At 41.8% G+C, this 17,325-nt stretch overlaps 1 protein-coding gene across 1 annotated transcript in view; it reads right to left on the bottom strand.

The window, feature by feature from the left end:
• The window catches only part of BMP7 (bone morphogenetic protein 7), a 49,608-nt gene that overhangs the window by 20,899 nt on the left and 11,384 nt on the right, over positions 1-17,325 (bottom strand). Inside the window, exon 2 of the mRNA XM_065414444.1 lies at positions 2,391-2,583. Within this exon, the coding sequence (XP_065270516.1) occupies positions 2,391-2,583 (193 nt within the window). The remainder of the gene's footprint in view (positions 1-2,390; positions 2,584-17,325) is intronic.

The raw sequence follows: 17,325 nt of genomic DNA, 5'->3' as shown, positions 1-17,325 counted from the left end.
GCTGTGAGGACGGCGGCAAAATCGACCTCCGCGGCTTCCCGTCGACGGCTCTTACTCCCACCTTCGCTGGTGGAGTAAGAGCGTCGATTCGGGGATCAATTGTCGCGTCCTGACGGGACGCGATAAATCGATCCCCGAGAGGTCGATTTCTACCCACCGATTCAGGCGGGTAGTGTAGACCAGGCCTTGTGTGACTGAGTAGGGTAACCAGAATTGGGGCAATGAACATATCCTCCAACTTTTTGGTTTGTACATTGCAAGCAAGAATTTGAAAGAACTTTTGTGTGTAGAATAAATTTGAAATGAACATTTACTTAGACAGCAAATTTCTTTGTTTTATTTTCCCCTGAATTTTTGACCATCTGCAATAAATAGTTAAATACAAAGCAAGCATTCTCACTGGACTATTTTTTTGTTCATCTTGTTTTGAGATCTGTTGTTTGGCTGTGTAATAGCTCTATTTCAGGTACGTGTAATGTTATTGGTACATGTTAAGTTGTTGTGGAGAATAACTTTCTGACCAATATTTGTGAAGCCCTTTATGTGCATAACTGCAGGAAGGATTTTGCTACTGTCAATGGGATTCATGTGTAAAAGAGACATGTGCAAATGCATCTGACTAAGTGTTACCGATAAATGGTTTTGAGATTGCTGATTAATTGGGAGTAAAAACAGATGAGAAAATTAAACATGTGTTCTTGTTCAAGTTTCCTGAAGAATTTGTCAGGGAGCATGGCGTAAATTAATAATTGCTTGATTATGGATTAAATAGCTCATTTTCTAGTTTTGTGCACACAAAACCAATCAGTTGATATGAAGAGCATGGTGTCATCTGTCTGTGTTAATTAGGGATCTCAAATGACTCTTGTAATAAAGATTAGTAAATAAGATACCCTAGGGTTAGAGAGGAAGTATTCAGATGTGGTTTTTGCCACCCCAGAATTCATAAGCAGCAGGAGGAAGAGGGCAGTTCTTTCTAAAATTTTACAATACTTTGTCTATGATCCAATTTCTCTCCTCCGGCCTTCCCCTCCCAGTACAGACACATACATGCAGTGCCTCTCTCCCATCTCTGCTTTACTGCTCCATGGCTAGTGGACAGTCCAGACATGGCAAGAACTTCCTGAAGGGATATGCTATACTTACATTCTACCGAATTTTCACACTGCAATTAATGTCACCACAGGAAGCTTTATAACTTCTGAGTAGGTACCACACATGGCAATCAAAGGATTAACAGAGTACTGAGTGGTGTCAGGCTGTAGACCATTAAGATTTGTTGACATTCAAGCATAATGAATGATCTCTAAACCAAACTATAAAATTATATAAATATACTTTTTCTGAAGCTCTGGCACTTCCAATCTCTAAAATGGAACAAACTATACTTACTTACTTCCTAAAGGAACCAAATTCTGCTCATGGTTACCTCACTATATTAATCCAGAGTTACTTCACTGAATCTGGATTTACACTGGTATTAATTTAGGGTTGCTAGGCATCTGGTTTTCGACCAGAATACCCGGTCGAAAAGGGACCCTGGCAGCTCCAGTCAGCACCGCTGACCAGGCCGTTTAAAGTCCAGTCGGTGGCGCTGCAGGGCTAAGGCAGGCTCCTGGCCTGCCCTGGCTCTGCTGCACAGCTCCCCAGAAGTGGCCGGCATGTCGAGCTCCTAGGCGCAGGGGTGATCAGGGAAGCTCTGCGTGCTGCCCAACGCTGGCTCCGCAGCTCCCATCGGTCGTGAACCGCTGACAATGGGAGCTGCGGGGGCGGGGCTCAGGCAGCAAGCACCGCGTAGAGCCGCCTGGCCTTGCCTCTAGCCACGGGGCCGGACATGCTGGCAGCTTCCAGGAGCAGTGCAGAGCCAGGGCAGGCAGGGATCCTGCCTTAGGCCTGCTGTGCCGCCAACCAGGAGCCACCTGAGGTAAGCGCTGCCCAGTCTAAACCCGTACCCCGAACCCCCTACCCCAGGTTGGAACCCCCTCCCGCACCCTAATTCCCTCCCAGACCCCTCCCCCCCTCCCACACCCGAACTTTCAACCCCAGCCATGAGCCCTCTCCTGCACCCAGAGCCCCTCATTTCTGGCCCCATCCTGGAGCCCACACCCCCGGCTGGAGCCCTTCCCCCTTCCCACACTCCAGTCCCCCAGCTCTGCCCAGTGAAAATGAGTGAGGGTGGGGGAGAGTGAGCGATGGAAGGAGGGGGGCTGGAGTGAGTGGGGGGGGCAAGGCCTCGGGGAAGGGGTGGGGCAGAGGGAGGGGCAAGGTGTTCGGTTTTGTACGATTAGAAAGTTGGCAACCCTATATTAACTAGGAGCAGTAGAACCTAGCCCTGTATTTTCACTGACAGTTATACAATATACTCAGTATGCTCTTTTCCAGTCACTCACCTTCCTGGGTGCTCCTGCAGTACCTGGTAGACACTTATCTGGAATGTTTCATTATCAAACCGTTCTCGGATGTAATCCTTATATATCCTGAACTCGGCAGCAGTCACTGCTTCCCCCTCTGGGATTCTGGAGAGATCAAACCTGAACTCCCGATGGTGATAGCGTTGATGATGGAACTCTCTGTCATGCTCCACTGAAACAGAAAAACAGCCTATTAGCCACCAGCTTTTGTTTAGTTTCTCTATCAAGTAGCTTGCAAGTAGCCCCATCAGAGGAAGGCATGAATATTTGACTCCCTCACTGCATTCTGCTGTTAAATTTCTTACTAGTTTTAGTACACGTGCAATATGAAACTAGTGATTGCATTGTCTCTGAAACAGTTGTCATCAGGCAGTGCATTGAGTGATGCTGACTTTTGTCTTGTAATGATTTTTGGCAGAGCGCTGCTTGATAACTCTTTCTGGGCATTTGCCACTACCAACGTACAAGCTGCAGTGTGAAGGATCTAAAAGTGAAGGGTGGGATTTTTCAGAAGCACTGACTGTTGAAACAATGGGAACAGAGTCAGACCAGAACTGAGTACTTCTGGAAATCCCAGCAGAAGATGTTCCAGTTCTTACAACCTTTCTCATGCTAGTACCCAATGTTCTGTGCCAGTGGAATTTGTTACGGAATCAACGAAGTTACTGAATTCTGTTCCACAATGTCTTAAGCTTTCATTTGTAATCAATTCTAGCCCTTAAAGGCTGTGACAAAAACCCTTCAATGGGAGTGCCTTCCTAAGTCTGCAAATTGACACCCTGTGACAATAGCTTTTGAGATGTGTAAAGCATCAAATTCATCATCAGGGTGTTAACTCTGAAGTGTAAAGATTTCAGGCTTCTCCCCCCCCAACAAGTCTTTTAAGTCACCTCCATCTCGGCCAGCAAAGGGGAGGAAAAGAGGAGACCTGGCCCCTTCCCTGTGGTAAAACCTCTGTGTCTGGAGTGCCAATAATGCAAATTACCTCCCAGCCATCCTGGATGTCAAATGCCCCATTTCGCACTACTTCACTGTCAAAACTTCTAGCTTCCTTGCAGCAGCTCTTACATTGCAATTAGGGGTTTGTAATGTGTGGCACATTGCAGACTGAATATGTGAGGGCAGCATAAAGTGAATTTAATTTCAAAATGTGTGCAGTGTGCCTATTTTATCATTAATTTTCACAATTAATGCACTAAAAGTCTTTTTTTTTTTCTTTTCTTTTACTGTACTTGGGGCTGCTGAAGAACTCGCCACTAGAGAATAAAAGCAGGAGCCTTTCTGCAGAACTTAGGTCCAACTTGGTACATCGTACATAGGACCACAGCTAATATTCCCTTACAATGTACACTGTGTCTGATATAGCAATAGTAATGGCAAATATTTATTATTTGTAGTAAGGTGATGTCTAGAGGTTCTGACTGAGAGAAGGGCTCCACTTCAAACAGGGTAAGAGGCAGTCCGTATTCTGAAGAACTTACATCTAAATAGACAAGACAGTCCAAGGTTGGGGAAAGGGAGAGGGATAGCTCAGTGGTTTGAGCATTGGCCTGCTAAACCCATGGTTGTGAGTTCAATCTTTGAGGGGGCCATTTAGGGATCTGGGGCAAAAATCTGTCTGGGGATTGGTCCTGCTTTGAGCAGGGGGCTGGACTAGATGACCTCCTGAGGTCCCGTCCAACCCTGATATTCTATGATTCTATGAAACAGGCACAAGGAGATGAAGTGACTTGCCAAAGCTCACAGAGCATGTCAGTGGGAGAGCTGAAATTAGAACCAGGGTCTCCTAGGTATTAGTCCAATGCTCTGTCCACTAGACTTCACTGCTTCTAAACACACAACTCAGGTAATTTAACTTTAAGATTTTCTTGGCAATGATGGTCTTTTTCTATGGGCCTGATTCTTTCCTGACAGCAGTTTTTACACTGATGTAAATCTATTGACTTCAACTGAATTATTCCTGATTTACACCAAAGTGAGAGATCCAGTCATCAGTGTATAAAGTGCTATTTAAATTTACAGTGCTATATTTTACATATGTTTAATAATATTACAGTTACTGATGAAGCACCAGTGAGGCACTCCTTTGCAGTGGAATGGACTGTGGATAGTCTTGTGGAATCAAATAGTAAATCCAACCACGTCCACAAAAGTGGGTCCAATCCTATTTTACAGTTGGCTTAACATTCCTCTTCAACTCATACATTATATCTACTAACTATTTTGTGGTTCTCAATTCATGGCTGTATGGTAGCCTTTAAGGGACACACCATTACAGTTGACAGTAATAATTGGGATTCATCTTAATGCAGGCTTTTATGTATCTACCCCTCACTCCCTCTAACCTCTCCAAGACAGAGGCAATCAATTTCAGTAAATGCTTTAGCATGTTGGGCATTCTAAGCATGCATTGAATGAACACAATTATTGCTCCAAAACCATTCATTCTAATCCTATCTCTGCTGCTGACGACCAATGTAGCCTTATATAGGTCACTTATTCTCCCTATATCTGAACATGGGGTGTGGTGTGAGAATTCATTAACAATCTAAAACTCTTTGAAGATGAAAAGTGCCACATGAGTGCTAAGTACAAGATTATTAAAAATGCCTTGTCTGGTTTCCTCGAAACTATTCCCAGCAAAATAAAGTTCACTGTTAAATTGGCAGAGTATCATTTGAGCCCCAAAGGAATTTGTTTGTGCATAAATTATAAGGGAGTTTTAAAAAAAAAAAAAAAGAGTGAGAGAGAGAGAGAGAGCGAGAGATGTTAGAACAGAATGGATCCTGTACCCACAACTATTGAGTCACTGATATTATATTGGGTGTTTTTAATTATATTTCTGGATAACCTCACTGGTGGTAGGGTGTCTTTCAGAGAGTTCCAACAGCAGGATATACAGATATACCTACTTCCAAAAACACTTATGGATGAATTTTCAAAGGAAGATGCAATGGGTGTTTTTAAGTATGAGTGCTATACATCTCACATATGCACCTTTTGAATATGCATGTGTGATGGTCACCATCTTAGCCAACACTTCAGAGAGTGAATTGGAGAGTCTGGATCCGAAAGCATTGGCCTCTACAACTTGAGCTAAAGAGCCAGGATCTGTAGCTAGGGGCTATAACAAACAACTATCCTCTGTGAATTGGGTTTGGGGGTCAGAGTGATCTCTCACACAGTGAGCAGCGGGCTACTTACTTTCTCTGCCCAGAGCAAGCTTGTCCTGAATGTTTGAGGCACACAGCTGTTCAAAGCCTGGGACATCTCGTACCCTACATTTGGATGCAAAAATCGCTGTTTGATGCCTGACCCACTGGGTACATATGAAAAGGAAAATTCTTATGACTGCAACTAAAGCACGCATTTCAGTAAGCTCCATTGTTGAGTCGTATGATAATTACATCCCACTACTATGAAAAATCAATGGCCCAGAGTCATGAAGTTAAGATCCCCAAACTTTGAACTTTCCCAGACTTTGGGGATGTTTGGATATAGGGTTTTGGTTTGGGCCATCTCTAGTGTTAACAGAAACATTCCTATGGCTATATAGTCATTAAAACCATGAAAATATGTGGATATGTAACTGAAGAAAGAATCCCAAGAAACCCTTCAACTCAGTGTTTGTTTTCCCTCTTTTCCTTTGCACTCTGGATGTATTTGCTGACCCAGAAGTAACAAATCCTTTCAGAACTAATTTATGAGAAACACTGACCCTGAATCAACATCTGTTAGATGACTGCAGTAAATCTTATTACATAATTAAACACCAAAATCTATGCTAAAATAATTCTAAGGGTTTGACCTTGTTCTCATAAGAGCAAGATACTTCATAATGAAGGCTGAAATCCTATCCTTAATTCATGCTGCTGTGCTTTGATATTTGTGCACATATGGTACAGTATAGAAGAGCAGGCACTGTTTGTTAGACCCCAGCAATACCTTAAGCACAACAGCATGAGGTGAGCAGGAGAGTTTTGAATTTCCTATTTTTGGTGGGTGTTGGTTAGACCTTTGACAATACTGCAATATGGCTGTTTCTGATTAATTGCCTGAGAAGTGTTAGCTGGAGGTATTTTCAATAAGAAAGAATCAGACCATTTTTTCTATTTGAAAGGTGTTCACTGTTACAGTGAGACAATAGAATTGTGATAGCTCTCTGAATGTGACTGTAATTTCTCTTTTAGGCCCATAAAAATGTCAGTGATCCCTGTTGACACAACAGACCATCATGAGAACCTCTGAGTCATTCTGCGGGGATTTAATCAAAGGGGTTCATGAGCCATTATATATTTCAGTGACTCTCTTGGAAGTCATGGTGGCTTACCGTGTCTATGGAAATTTGTGGGATATATAATGAATGAAATACAGGCTTTCCCCTACAGATTTAGAGTTCACATTCATCCGAGGTCAGTTGTGAGTGAAAATCATTACTATCCAACGGCTGTTTAGCTGATGCTCTCAGTCCACTTCCTAATGGACAAGTGCCCAATCGTAACTGTTGGCCCCCTTGTTGGAAACCTCACCAGAGACGCAGATGATGGAACTGCCACGACACATTGGCAGGGCAGTATGAGAGGAAGCTGGCATTGCCACACTCCCTGCTGCACCTGCTCTGGGTCAAATAGAGGACATAAAATAAGAAGAGGACACAACACACATAAAAGTAAATGGGAGAATGTACCCTAGTAACTATCTGCCTTTAAAAAAGAAAACCATCCAGTATGACTTGCCATTACATACATTTGGGATCAGATTTTAAAATAAGTTAAGTGCACAGTAAGCTTGGCAAAATCGTGCACAAAATTATGCATTACATTCAGGTAACTGCATATATAAATGCAACTCTCTCTCCATTTGCATGTGCAAATACTCAGTTTATGTAAAATGTGTGTGCAAGTGAGAGAGTTGGTTAACTGTAGGGCTCAAAATCCGCTCATCCACAGTCAGTTGAATGGGTGGGCTAATAAGAACCCCATGTGCCTGTATTGTAATTGCTTCAAGAATACACATGTTGCAGTTCATTGCAGCAACATTAGGTGATGATCTTCTAGCAATTCTTTACTCCTTTGACATGTGCCTTTGAGTGGGAAAGGAGATGCTGAGGAACAGATGAAATCCTAGCAGCAATGAGCTGAGGAGCAGTGGGTCATGACAGAAGGAGCAGGACACAAGTTTTTAAGTGTTTGGGGCGGGGGGGAGCAGAAAAGAGCAGCAGGCTGAGTTGTCATAGTAGCAGGTAAATATGGGAGTCCCAGGGGCATAATTTCAGAAAAAATTGAGGGTGACGGGGAGTGGCAAAGTTTTGTCCGCATATCAATCGTTATTGTGATTATGTTATATTCTGCAATGTCTGGGGATAAAAAGTGGAGCATATGAAAAGTTGGGGGGTGGCCAGAAACTCTCCCCCTCCCCCCTTGTCCCATAGCAAATGATGCTCCTAGTCGGGCCTTGGTTGGAAACACAGAAGTAAATCTAGTTTGTTTGAAAATCTGGCCTCATTTTCTATCAACAATTTGAATAAAAGCTTGTCTGACTATCCAGTACAGAAAGGGCCTGTGTTCTCTGTGAAGTCTTGATGATTTATGTTCCTTCAGACCTGCTATGTTGCTGCATTGCAGTGATGCAAGGTGAGGCAATGTGGCATAACATGAAATGACAGTGAACAGTTAAAAGAAAACACACTGGATAGTTCTGTTCAGTCGTAATGGTGACTGAGCATCTGATCCAAATGTATGGGAATACTGAAGATATGAATACTAAAGAATCCATGGCAATTGAAATCTGCAAAATCTGCTTGACAGATTCATATTATTTCTAAGTGTTTTGACACAGTCCTAAATTTATTGCTTGAGACCAGGGGTGGGCAAACTTTTTGGCCAGAGGCCACATCTGGGTATGGAAATTGTATGGCGGGCCATGAATGTTCACGAAATTGGGGGTTGGGGTGAGGGCTCCGGCTGGGGGTGCGAGCTCTTTTAGGGTGGGGCCATAAATGAGGAATTCAGGGTGCGGAAGAGGGCTGGGGCACAGGGTTGGGGTGTGGGCTCCAGCTGGGGATGTGGGCTCTGGGGTGCAGGAGGGTGCTCCGGGCTGGGACCGAGGGGTTCGGAGGGCAGGACTGGGATCAGGGCTGGGGCAGGGGTTTGGGGCGCGGGAGGGGGCCTGGGATGCAGGCTTCAGGTGGCGCTTACCTCAAGCAGCTCCTAGAAGCAGCGGCTAATGGGAGCTGCGGGGGTGGCGTGGGGAGCCCCCTGGCTGCCCCTCCACATAGGAGCTGGAAGGGGGACATGCTGCTGCTTCCGGGAGCCATGCAGAGCCATGGCATGCATGGAGTGGGGCAAGCCCCCAACTCTGCTCCTTGGCTGGAGCGCCAGAGCAGGGCAAGCCCCGGACCCCGCTCCCCGGCAGGAGCTCAAGGGCCGGATTAAAACCTCTGAAGGGCTGGATTCAACCCCCGCGACATGGTTTGCCCACCCCCGCTTTAGACATAACACTCGTAACATCAAAATACACTCATTTTAACAGAGCTTGAAAATAACCCTGATCAAACATTCAGAACTCTAGGTGTTACACCTCAAGCTAAATGAGCAGGTCTAGACTGAGAAACCAATGGCCACATTTTAATGTCTGATATCTCCCGGTGTCTAGGATAAAATGTACCTCCTTGGAAAGCTAGGAATCTTAACTTGTTTCCAGGCCTAGAGGTTTTCTAGCTATAGGACATTAAGGCTGGGATTAAGCACACCAATTCCCACTGAATTCCAAAGGAACTGAGTGCCTAACTCTTTTAGGCTCCTTTGAAATCACAGTTAAAAATCACACCATTGTAATTACCATTATATCTTTTTTCCCCTCTATTTTGATTCTGATCCGATTTTAGTGTTTACTGTCTTGAAAATCATTAGAACTAGAGCCTATGCTGTAACACAAGCAGCTCACAAGAACATCATCAGCTATAATAATGTCAGAATTGAAGGCAGGGAAGGGATAAGCAAGACATCAACATTTGTTTTATTAATTATTATCTATATAAAACTTTCAAAGTTGTACCTCCTCTATAGCTCTGTCTCTCAACAAGGTCAGAGAAGCTGTTTAGCTCGTGCACTGCTCTCTCTCATTGGAAGCCATTTTTTTTCTGTGTTCAAGAGGACATACAATGGCCCAATTACATGAGGAGAAGAAAAGAGCAAGTCTGATACATGTTTGCAGGATCATGGCCTAAGTTAAGAGAAGAAAATATCAGACTTCACTCCTTTCTTCACCTCAGCATTAACAAACATGTTAGCAGAGATCGAGCACAGTTTTCTTGATTAGTGTGTAGAGAGATTTTTTTTCCCTTACAATGGTGCTATAGATTACATCCTTCTACGTGGTATGAACACTTAAGAATCTGCCGTGTTTGACTTCATGTTTCAAAACACTGCTCCCTTTGACCGCATTCACCCATGTGGAAAATGACTGTCCCACTCATACAGACAGAGCCAACCATGCTCAACACTAGTCGTAACAAAGCACAGTCACCCTGTTATACCCAATCATGCTTTGTTACAATGGAAACTGAACTCTGTTGACTCTGACATCAACAGGACAACTCGTTTGATTATATGGACGACGGGGATCCATGCTTGATACCTGATGTCAAGTAGGCCAGAGTTTTAAATGTGGACACAGCCATAGCATATAAGTTATTTAGCAGAAAGAAACTGTGCTAAAACCCTGCTAGGACAAACAGGATAGCACTATTTCAACTGTAGTGTTGACAAGTTCAATATGTAAGTCAAAGGTACATGAATCAGAGGAATAATTTTGCAACAATTCACATGAACTTTAAAAAAAAAAAAAGCATTCAAAGGCATTAAGGGTCTGATTCCAAGCCCATTGGAGCCAACTGGAATCTTTCCATTAACTTCCATAGCTTTGAATCAGACCCTAATTCAGCACTGCTAAATTCTGCTCACCTAAGGAAAGTAATAATTTTTATTCACAAGTAAAATGTATGAGTTTATCATAATCATCAATGTAAAGTGTTATGACAGAGCTAGGTATTATTATAATTATTAGTAGTAGTAGTGGTAAAGAATGGGTGAGCAGATTTTTTGCACGGGTTGGTAAATCCATACTTTAATCTTCCTGGAATGTTTTCATGGTGCATTTGGAAAATATTTTGAATATTTAAACATACATGACAAAATTATCGCTAGAAAATTTGTTTATTATTTTTGTATAAGGCATTTTATTAAAGTCTCTAAACTCTTACTGATCTCTAAATATAATGATGACTTTCTGTTATATGGAAAAATTAGAGTGTTGCTTGTTTCCAATTCACAAAGTTTTTAAAAAAAAAAGTGGCAAAAGGAATGTGCAGTAGAATGCCTGTAACTTCTTTTATTCCAAAAAAGGCCATGAGGGATTTGTGAAGGACTTTAATCTCAAATAGATTAAAGGTCCTGAATTCCTGAGGCTGAAAGATAAGTCAAAGGAAAATAGATTCCAAAAGACATCACCACCCCACCAGCAGCTTATAAGACATGTAATAGTCTCAGCTCCAAAGTCGTCAACCCAGTTGCCTGTGAAACCCACCAGGGATTCAGACACAGGCCAATGAAAAAATCTGCCACATCTTGGCATCAAACATCTTGCTTAATATCTTTTCATATACCATGTATGCCTATGGCCGTTGACTCCGCTGACAGAAGTAGTATAGATTGAAATGGGAAGGAGAAATCTTTTCTTTTAGCAATTTCAGATCTATTAGAAATAGAAATTGTTTCTTAGGTGATCACTATAGCTAAGATTTTCAGACCATTTTGGTACATATTTGCCTGCCTTATCTGTGCAAGCATTTAGGGTGACTGAGGGCACAAACTAGCTAACTGCACGTGCAATCACATAATTTTGCATACATCAATGCATCTATTTGATTTTTGCATGCACAATTTTTTGCACACTTCCAAAATTTTTAATACCAAAAAAATCTAATCAACAAAATACTGTGAACTTAGCAGAATCTTTCTTGCATTAAGTTCATTTAAAAAAAAGATCAGAGGCTTGCATTTTCAAAAGTGATTGGTTTGGGTGCCTCAGTTTCCGAATGCTCAACTTGAGACACCTTCATGGGGCCTGATTTTTAGAAGTTGGGTGCTCTTTCTGGAAATCAGAATCCTTTTAAAGTATCTCAAGCTGGGCACCCAAAATCACTAGTCACTTTTAAAAATGTTGGCCCCTTCTCTTTAAGTTAGTGAGATCTAAGGTTGAAGAAAGCAAACTGTGGGCCAGATTCGTTATTCTTTGCATACCCAAAACTTCCAATGAAGCCAATGGGAATCTTGGCTGAGCAAGGAGTGCTGAATCAGTCCCTATATTCATCTAAGCAGAAAAGAGAGTATAAAGGGGATTGCAATAATCATATTCCAAGCCACAGTCTACTAAAGGCACATGGTTCCCTCTACACGGAGCTTTACAGCAAGAATTACAGGGCTGTTGTGGTAAATTTACAGTGGCAAGAATTTGGATCTGTGATTGGTTTTAATTCATTCAGTCCTCTTGGCTAAAAGATTAACATACGAGATTAGGGAGCTGGAAGAGCAGTTAAAGAAATACCCTACATTGGGAATTCTGGAAACTGAGTAGATAAAATGCCCTAGATTGTGAATAATTGATGTGAAATGTCCCTTTTTTTATAACTGTGCTAATACAGTATTTGGAGGATGCTGTCAAATCAGTCCTCAGCTCCTTTTTCCATGGCCTGGCTCTGATTTGCCCTTGCATGAGTGAGCAAGGAGAGAGGGTTTCCACAAGGAGCCTCCCTTCCTCCTTGAACAGCATGCACAGGGCAGATCATAACAGTAGTGCCTGCACCTTCTGGGAGAGCATAGCACCTAAAAAGAAGTAGGAGGAGTGCTGTCATGTGCCCCTTCTGCATTAACCCCTGGGCTAGGGTGGCCAGCACTCCAGCAGAGCACCATCCTGATGAAGAGAACAACCCCTGTGCACACTGACCAGTCACAGAAAGTGATTGTGACTCCTGAGGCATGTTCTCTCCTGATGCTCCCTCAGGGACAGTGCAATACTGCCCTTTGCAGAAGGGTGTGTGCTGAGCTCATCATTTGCCAGTACTCAATTACTCTATGGAATGGAACCATTTTAAGATGAATAATTTGTGCTCTCATCTTAGAATCTCAAAATGTATTGCAACAATTAAGCATCATAATACCCCTTCGAGGAAAGTCGTTATTGTTACATCCATTATACAGATGGATAAAGTGAGGTACAGAGAGGGTAAGTGACTTATCTGAAATCGTACAGTAAATCAGTGGCACAGATGAGCGTAGAAACCAGGGGCCTGATTCAGCTCTCACTTACTGGTGTAACTCAATAGCATAAAATAAGATTGGAACAAACAGACCCTTTCCCCCAAATCCTGATTTCCAGCCCCAAGAGTCACCATTTAGAAACAGGAGGTTGAGAAGTACTTAGTACTTATTGCTGTGAACTCATGAGGTTCAGTATTTGTGCTACAGGGAAACAAACCTCTGTAGTTAATGTTTTGCCCTTAACCATAACTTCATTTTTTCAGCTTTTCATCATAAAAATAGTGTTGCCAATAACATCACCTAGCTGACAACCAAGCGGGGAGCTTCCAAAAGTATTCCAAAACACTGACTCCTTGTTATAAATTCAAGATTGCTAATCGCAATGGTGCATATCACATCTGTACTAGGCTTCAGGACTGGAAAGAAGCAACCTACTGCCGGATGGAATTGGGAAAGATGTTTTCAGTCTGCACATGCATCAGCATTAGCCATTTCTTTGTCAACAAATCCCTTAAAACAGACTATTTCTATTATGTACAGATGTCCAAGAAATAATGGAATACTGTACTACAAGATTAAACACTTTAATGTCAGCATATGTGCTGCAGGACTCTGAACAATGGTGTCATTGTACACGTACCAAAAGGGAGGGCTGAGGGAAGATGGGTTTAATTATGTCTAGAGCAGCAGCAAATTCTTCCCAAATGGAGTTGAACTCCAGCAAACAAGGATGCATAGACTGGAGACTGATATTAAAACAAAGTGTTTGTGCCCTTTCTCATATTCACCCATTAGGCTTGAAATGGCAAACCTAGTCTTACCTGTCTGATTTCATAAGAATGGTGTTGAACCACCTGGCTTCCTAGAACTGCTGCGGCAACAGGAAGTGATGAGATCAGATGATACTGGAAACCACCACATCCTGTCACCCCACATGTTACCCAGGAGTTTTTGAACATTAACATTAGGATGGTAGAGGAAAGAAAATGGTGGAGGAGTTTGTACAGTTGAAGGATGCCTCTAGCTGGGACCTGAACTCAAGATCTTCAACTTATATATGAAGCAACTCTGCTTCTGAGTGTATGCTAATTCGTTAAGTTGTTCCCCCTTTAACAAACCAGGGAGACAGTAAGAATTATGAAAATATGGCATTGAAATTTCCGGAAGGTTTATGAAATCCTGAAATCAAGTCCCATGAAAATGAAGGTTACTAACTGGAATCCTTCAAGAGGAGCTTCTGCCCATTCACACGTGTGGCGTCAAGATGCCTGTGCCACAAGCTTCCAAAATTTTCAGGAGGGCAAGTGTACTTTTCAACCACTCACCTTCAGTAGCTGGAAGGAACTGAGGGATAGCTGGGACCACTCCCCTTGCTATACCGTCAGAAACCCAAGCATTGCAATGCGATCACGGTTCTCTGCAATGTGTTCATTGCCTGTCTGATGGAATGTCATTAAGCTGTGTTGCCCTGTTGTAATAGCTAAGTTGGGACAAAGTCCAAAAGTTGCAAATTCATTGGATGGTTAGATATTGTTCAAGCTAAATAGCCTGACCTAGCAGTCTTTGCGAAGGTGCTGCTCAAGCTTACTGCTGTGTTTACAGTATACAAAAGAGAATGACATGTTTGAATGTACCATTTGCCACTTAAGGAAAGTGGTCATTCTCCACTAGAGCGTATAAATCTTCTAGCCACTAAAGTTTGCAACTATTAGATATTTTGCTACTGACAAATACTAAAACATAAACTCATGGCAACTTGGGATCATTACACTTGAAAGAACACTATGCCTTGGGGCCATCTCTCCCTTCTGTATTTTACTATTGGACCAACTGGAGAGAACATTGTTTTCAGACCTATGATTTTTTAATTTCTTTTCCATTCTTCTTGCTGAGCATGAAGAAATTTAAAAAAAAACTTTACTCACAAGGTAGTGGTTTTCAAGCTCATATACCTCTAATTATCTTTCCACTAGAACTAGATTATTTTTTTTCAAACGGCCTTCTGTTCCTTATTACTATGTGTATATTATTATATAGCATAAAGTTACCTAGTACAGCAAGCAAAAACATTTGCAAAACTGGTATAGAAAGGAGGACTGGATTCTGGACTGGTACAGCTGGTTTAAGGTATTTTAGAAGTAAATGAAATCAAATGAGAATTTATAATCCTTCCTGAGGTCTGGATTCCATCAGACTAAACTCATTAGGCATTAAGGTGCAGGTGCAGCTAAATAAAGGATTGTTCTGCTTTCTTTAATACCATAGATTCACATCATGAGTTCAAAATAAAAGTCTTTTAAAAGCACACATATATATTTTGTATATCTATTGGCAAGCCTTAAAAGAGAGTTGATGGAACCTTCATATGCCTCATTTCTGTCAATGGAATATGCCCATTTCTGCACTGATATTGACTAACTACTGTATTGGAGAATTGTGTGGAAATAGACCTCTTTATGTTGAAATGTTTAATTTCATTTTCATGTTTTCCTTTCATCTTCCGAACACCTGCCCAGATAAATAACACAGATCTAATTCCTCCTTAAATGTTTTATTGTCATTGCAATTGGAGTATACCCAACATTATACTAAATCTTGGGCCCAACCCCACAAACCCTCTGGGAGGAGCACAGAGGGCATCCAAACTGAGGATTTGCAGGATTGGGACCTTTTGATAGGTTATGGTTATACAAAAAAAAAAAAATCCAAGAATCAGTTTGCCAGGTTTTAAATCATACAGCCAGCTGGGTTTCCTAGCTTGGATCCCAAATTCCTGTGTTGTTGAGAATGTAGTTCCCGTGACGTTACAAAATAAGCAGGAGAGATCAGATATGTGACTGATGCGAATCTCAGCCCTTGATTGTAATCAATAGAATTTACAGCTTGGAATGTATACATTCTGAGTTATGCTATGATACAGTAATAGATTAGACCTTTTGCGCCTCTCTGTGCAGCAACAAATATCTGCACCTTTCTAGGTCAAGCAGTCTCTGGAAGATTACAGTCCTTGCTGTGCCAGGGGGATTGCAAACTATTCAGGGGAAAGGTATAGCTACACTGGAGGTGAAAGCTCAGTAAGAGTAAAGATCTTATTTTGGACCCATACTGTGGAGTTCTACTGCATATTTCTCTGCGATTTCTCTGTTGGGATCAAATGTAGAATACTGGATACTGTGATGCATTATGCACAAAAGATCTTAAAAATGCTGTTTTGAGAGCAGAATTTCATCTTAGTTATTCCAGCCAGAGGGGTCAGCCTCTTTCACTACTGCAAGTAGTGCTCAGTGACCCATTTCACATTTTAATTTGAGACCCCACTCTTCTTGTGTGCCACCAAGCCAATTCAGATCAACTGGGCTGCTCCTGCTCACAGCTTTCTGGATTTGAAAGTTTGGGAGCTGAAGAGTCAGCAGACCTTCACTATTCAGTCTAAGACCCATGTATTCTCTCAGACTTTTGCCTGAGATGGTACCTGGGCATATTCATACAGCTTATTCCTTTGTGGGAGGGGAAGCTAAAATAAAGATTAATTATTTTCATTGACAAAGAGCAATGAATTATGTGCTATTTAGTATATGCGCTCAGGAATTTTGAGATGGGTGAATTAAGAATACAAACATATGCATAAGTCTTCTGGGGCATTGTGTATGGAATGATAGTGGTTTCCCACGCTCAGGGCCATTTTGGGGGTTTTACTTCAGAAATACTTTTAGGCCATGTGTCCTTTAGAGTTCAGATTTTTTTTGGCCTACTCTCCATTACTAAGGTCATCTGGGAATAGGGAGAGACATATTCGCTAGCAGTTTAACATAATATAGGAGATAGAGGCTCTCACTAACATTAGACCAAAGTGGTCTCCTGGAGTCAATCCTTAACAAATAGCAATTTTTTTCAGATATTTTTTTTTTGATTGCAGTACTTTTTGTATTAGATTAGCTGCTGTAGTACTCTAGTTTCCCCAAGTCAATTTGATATGAGTGAATGAATGAATGAATGAAATGAATGTATGAATGCAACATAATTCACACTCTATTGTGTTGCATTATTCAAAACAGTGCACGAATGAGGCCATGGGATTTATGCACAAGGGGAGTTAAGTGTCCCTCATAGGACCAGAACACAAAGCATTCTCCTCCAGTTTGGTCTATTGCCAACATGTCACGTTCAAGTGCTGTACTACTTTGCCATAGGACTTTAACTGCCAATTATCACTACAGAAAGGGGGGGGGGGTCACAAAAACTTTGGACACACTGACTTAAATAATGCAGTCATGTATACTACATCATTTATAGTGAAATGGATTTATCAGCAAAACAAAGGCTACTGATACCTAAAAGAGATTTGGGTCTGCTGGAGTATTTTTGATTCTGGATTCTTTAATACATGCCTGATTCTTCATACCTTGGGTTGGCCTTAATGTGGCACAATCATTGACTGGTTTCTGTGGGTCATGTAGTCTAAAATTCCTGCAGTTTTTATTATAATGCATGCTACTGTGTTGAAAGAGTTATTGTAGTCAGTTACCAAAATCCCCTTCACTTAAATGGGAACAGGATCTGACCGTATGTGTGATTAGCATCTCTTTTTCACCTGT

Source organism: Emys orbicularis, chromosome 12 (genome assembly GCF_028017835.1).
Source record: "Emys orbicularis isolate rEmyOrb1 chromosome 12, rEmyOrb1.hap1, whole genome shotgun sequence".
Taxonomy (NCBI): Eukaryota; Metazoa; Chordata; order Testudines; family Emydidae; genus Emys; species Emys orbicularis.
The sequence above is the reverse complement of the archived record's forward strand: the minus strand, read 5'-3'. Positions and strand labels throughout refer to the sequence as shown.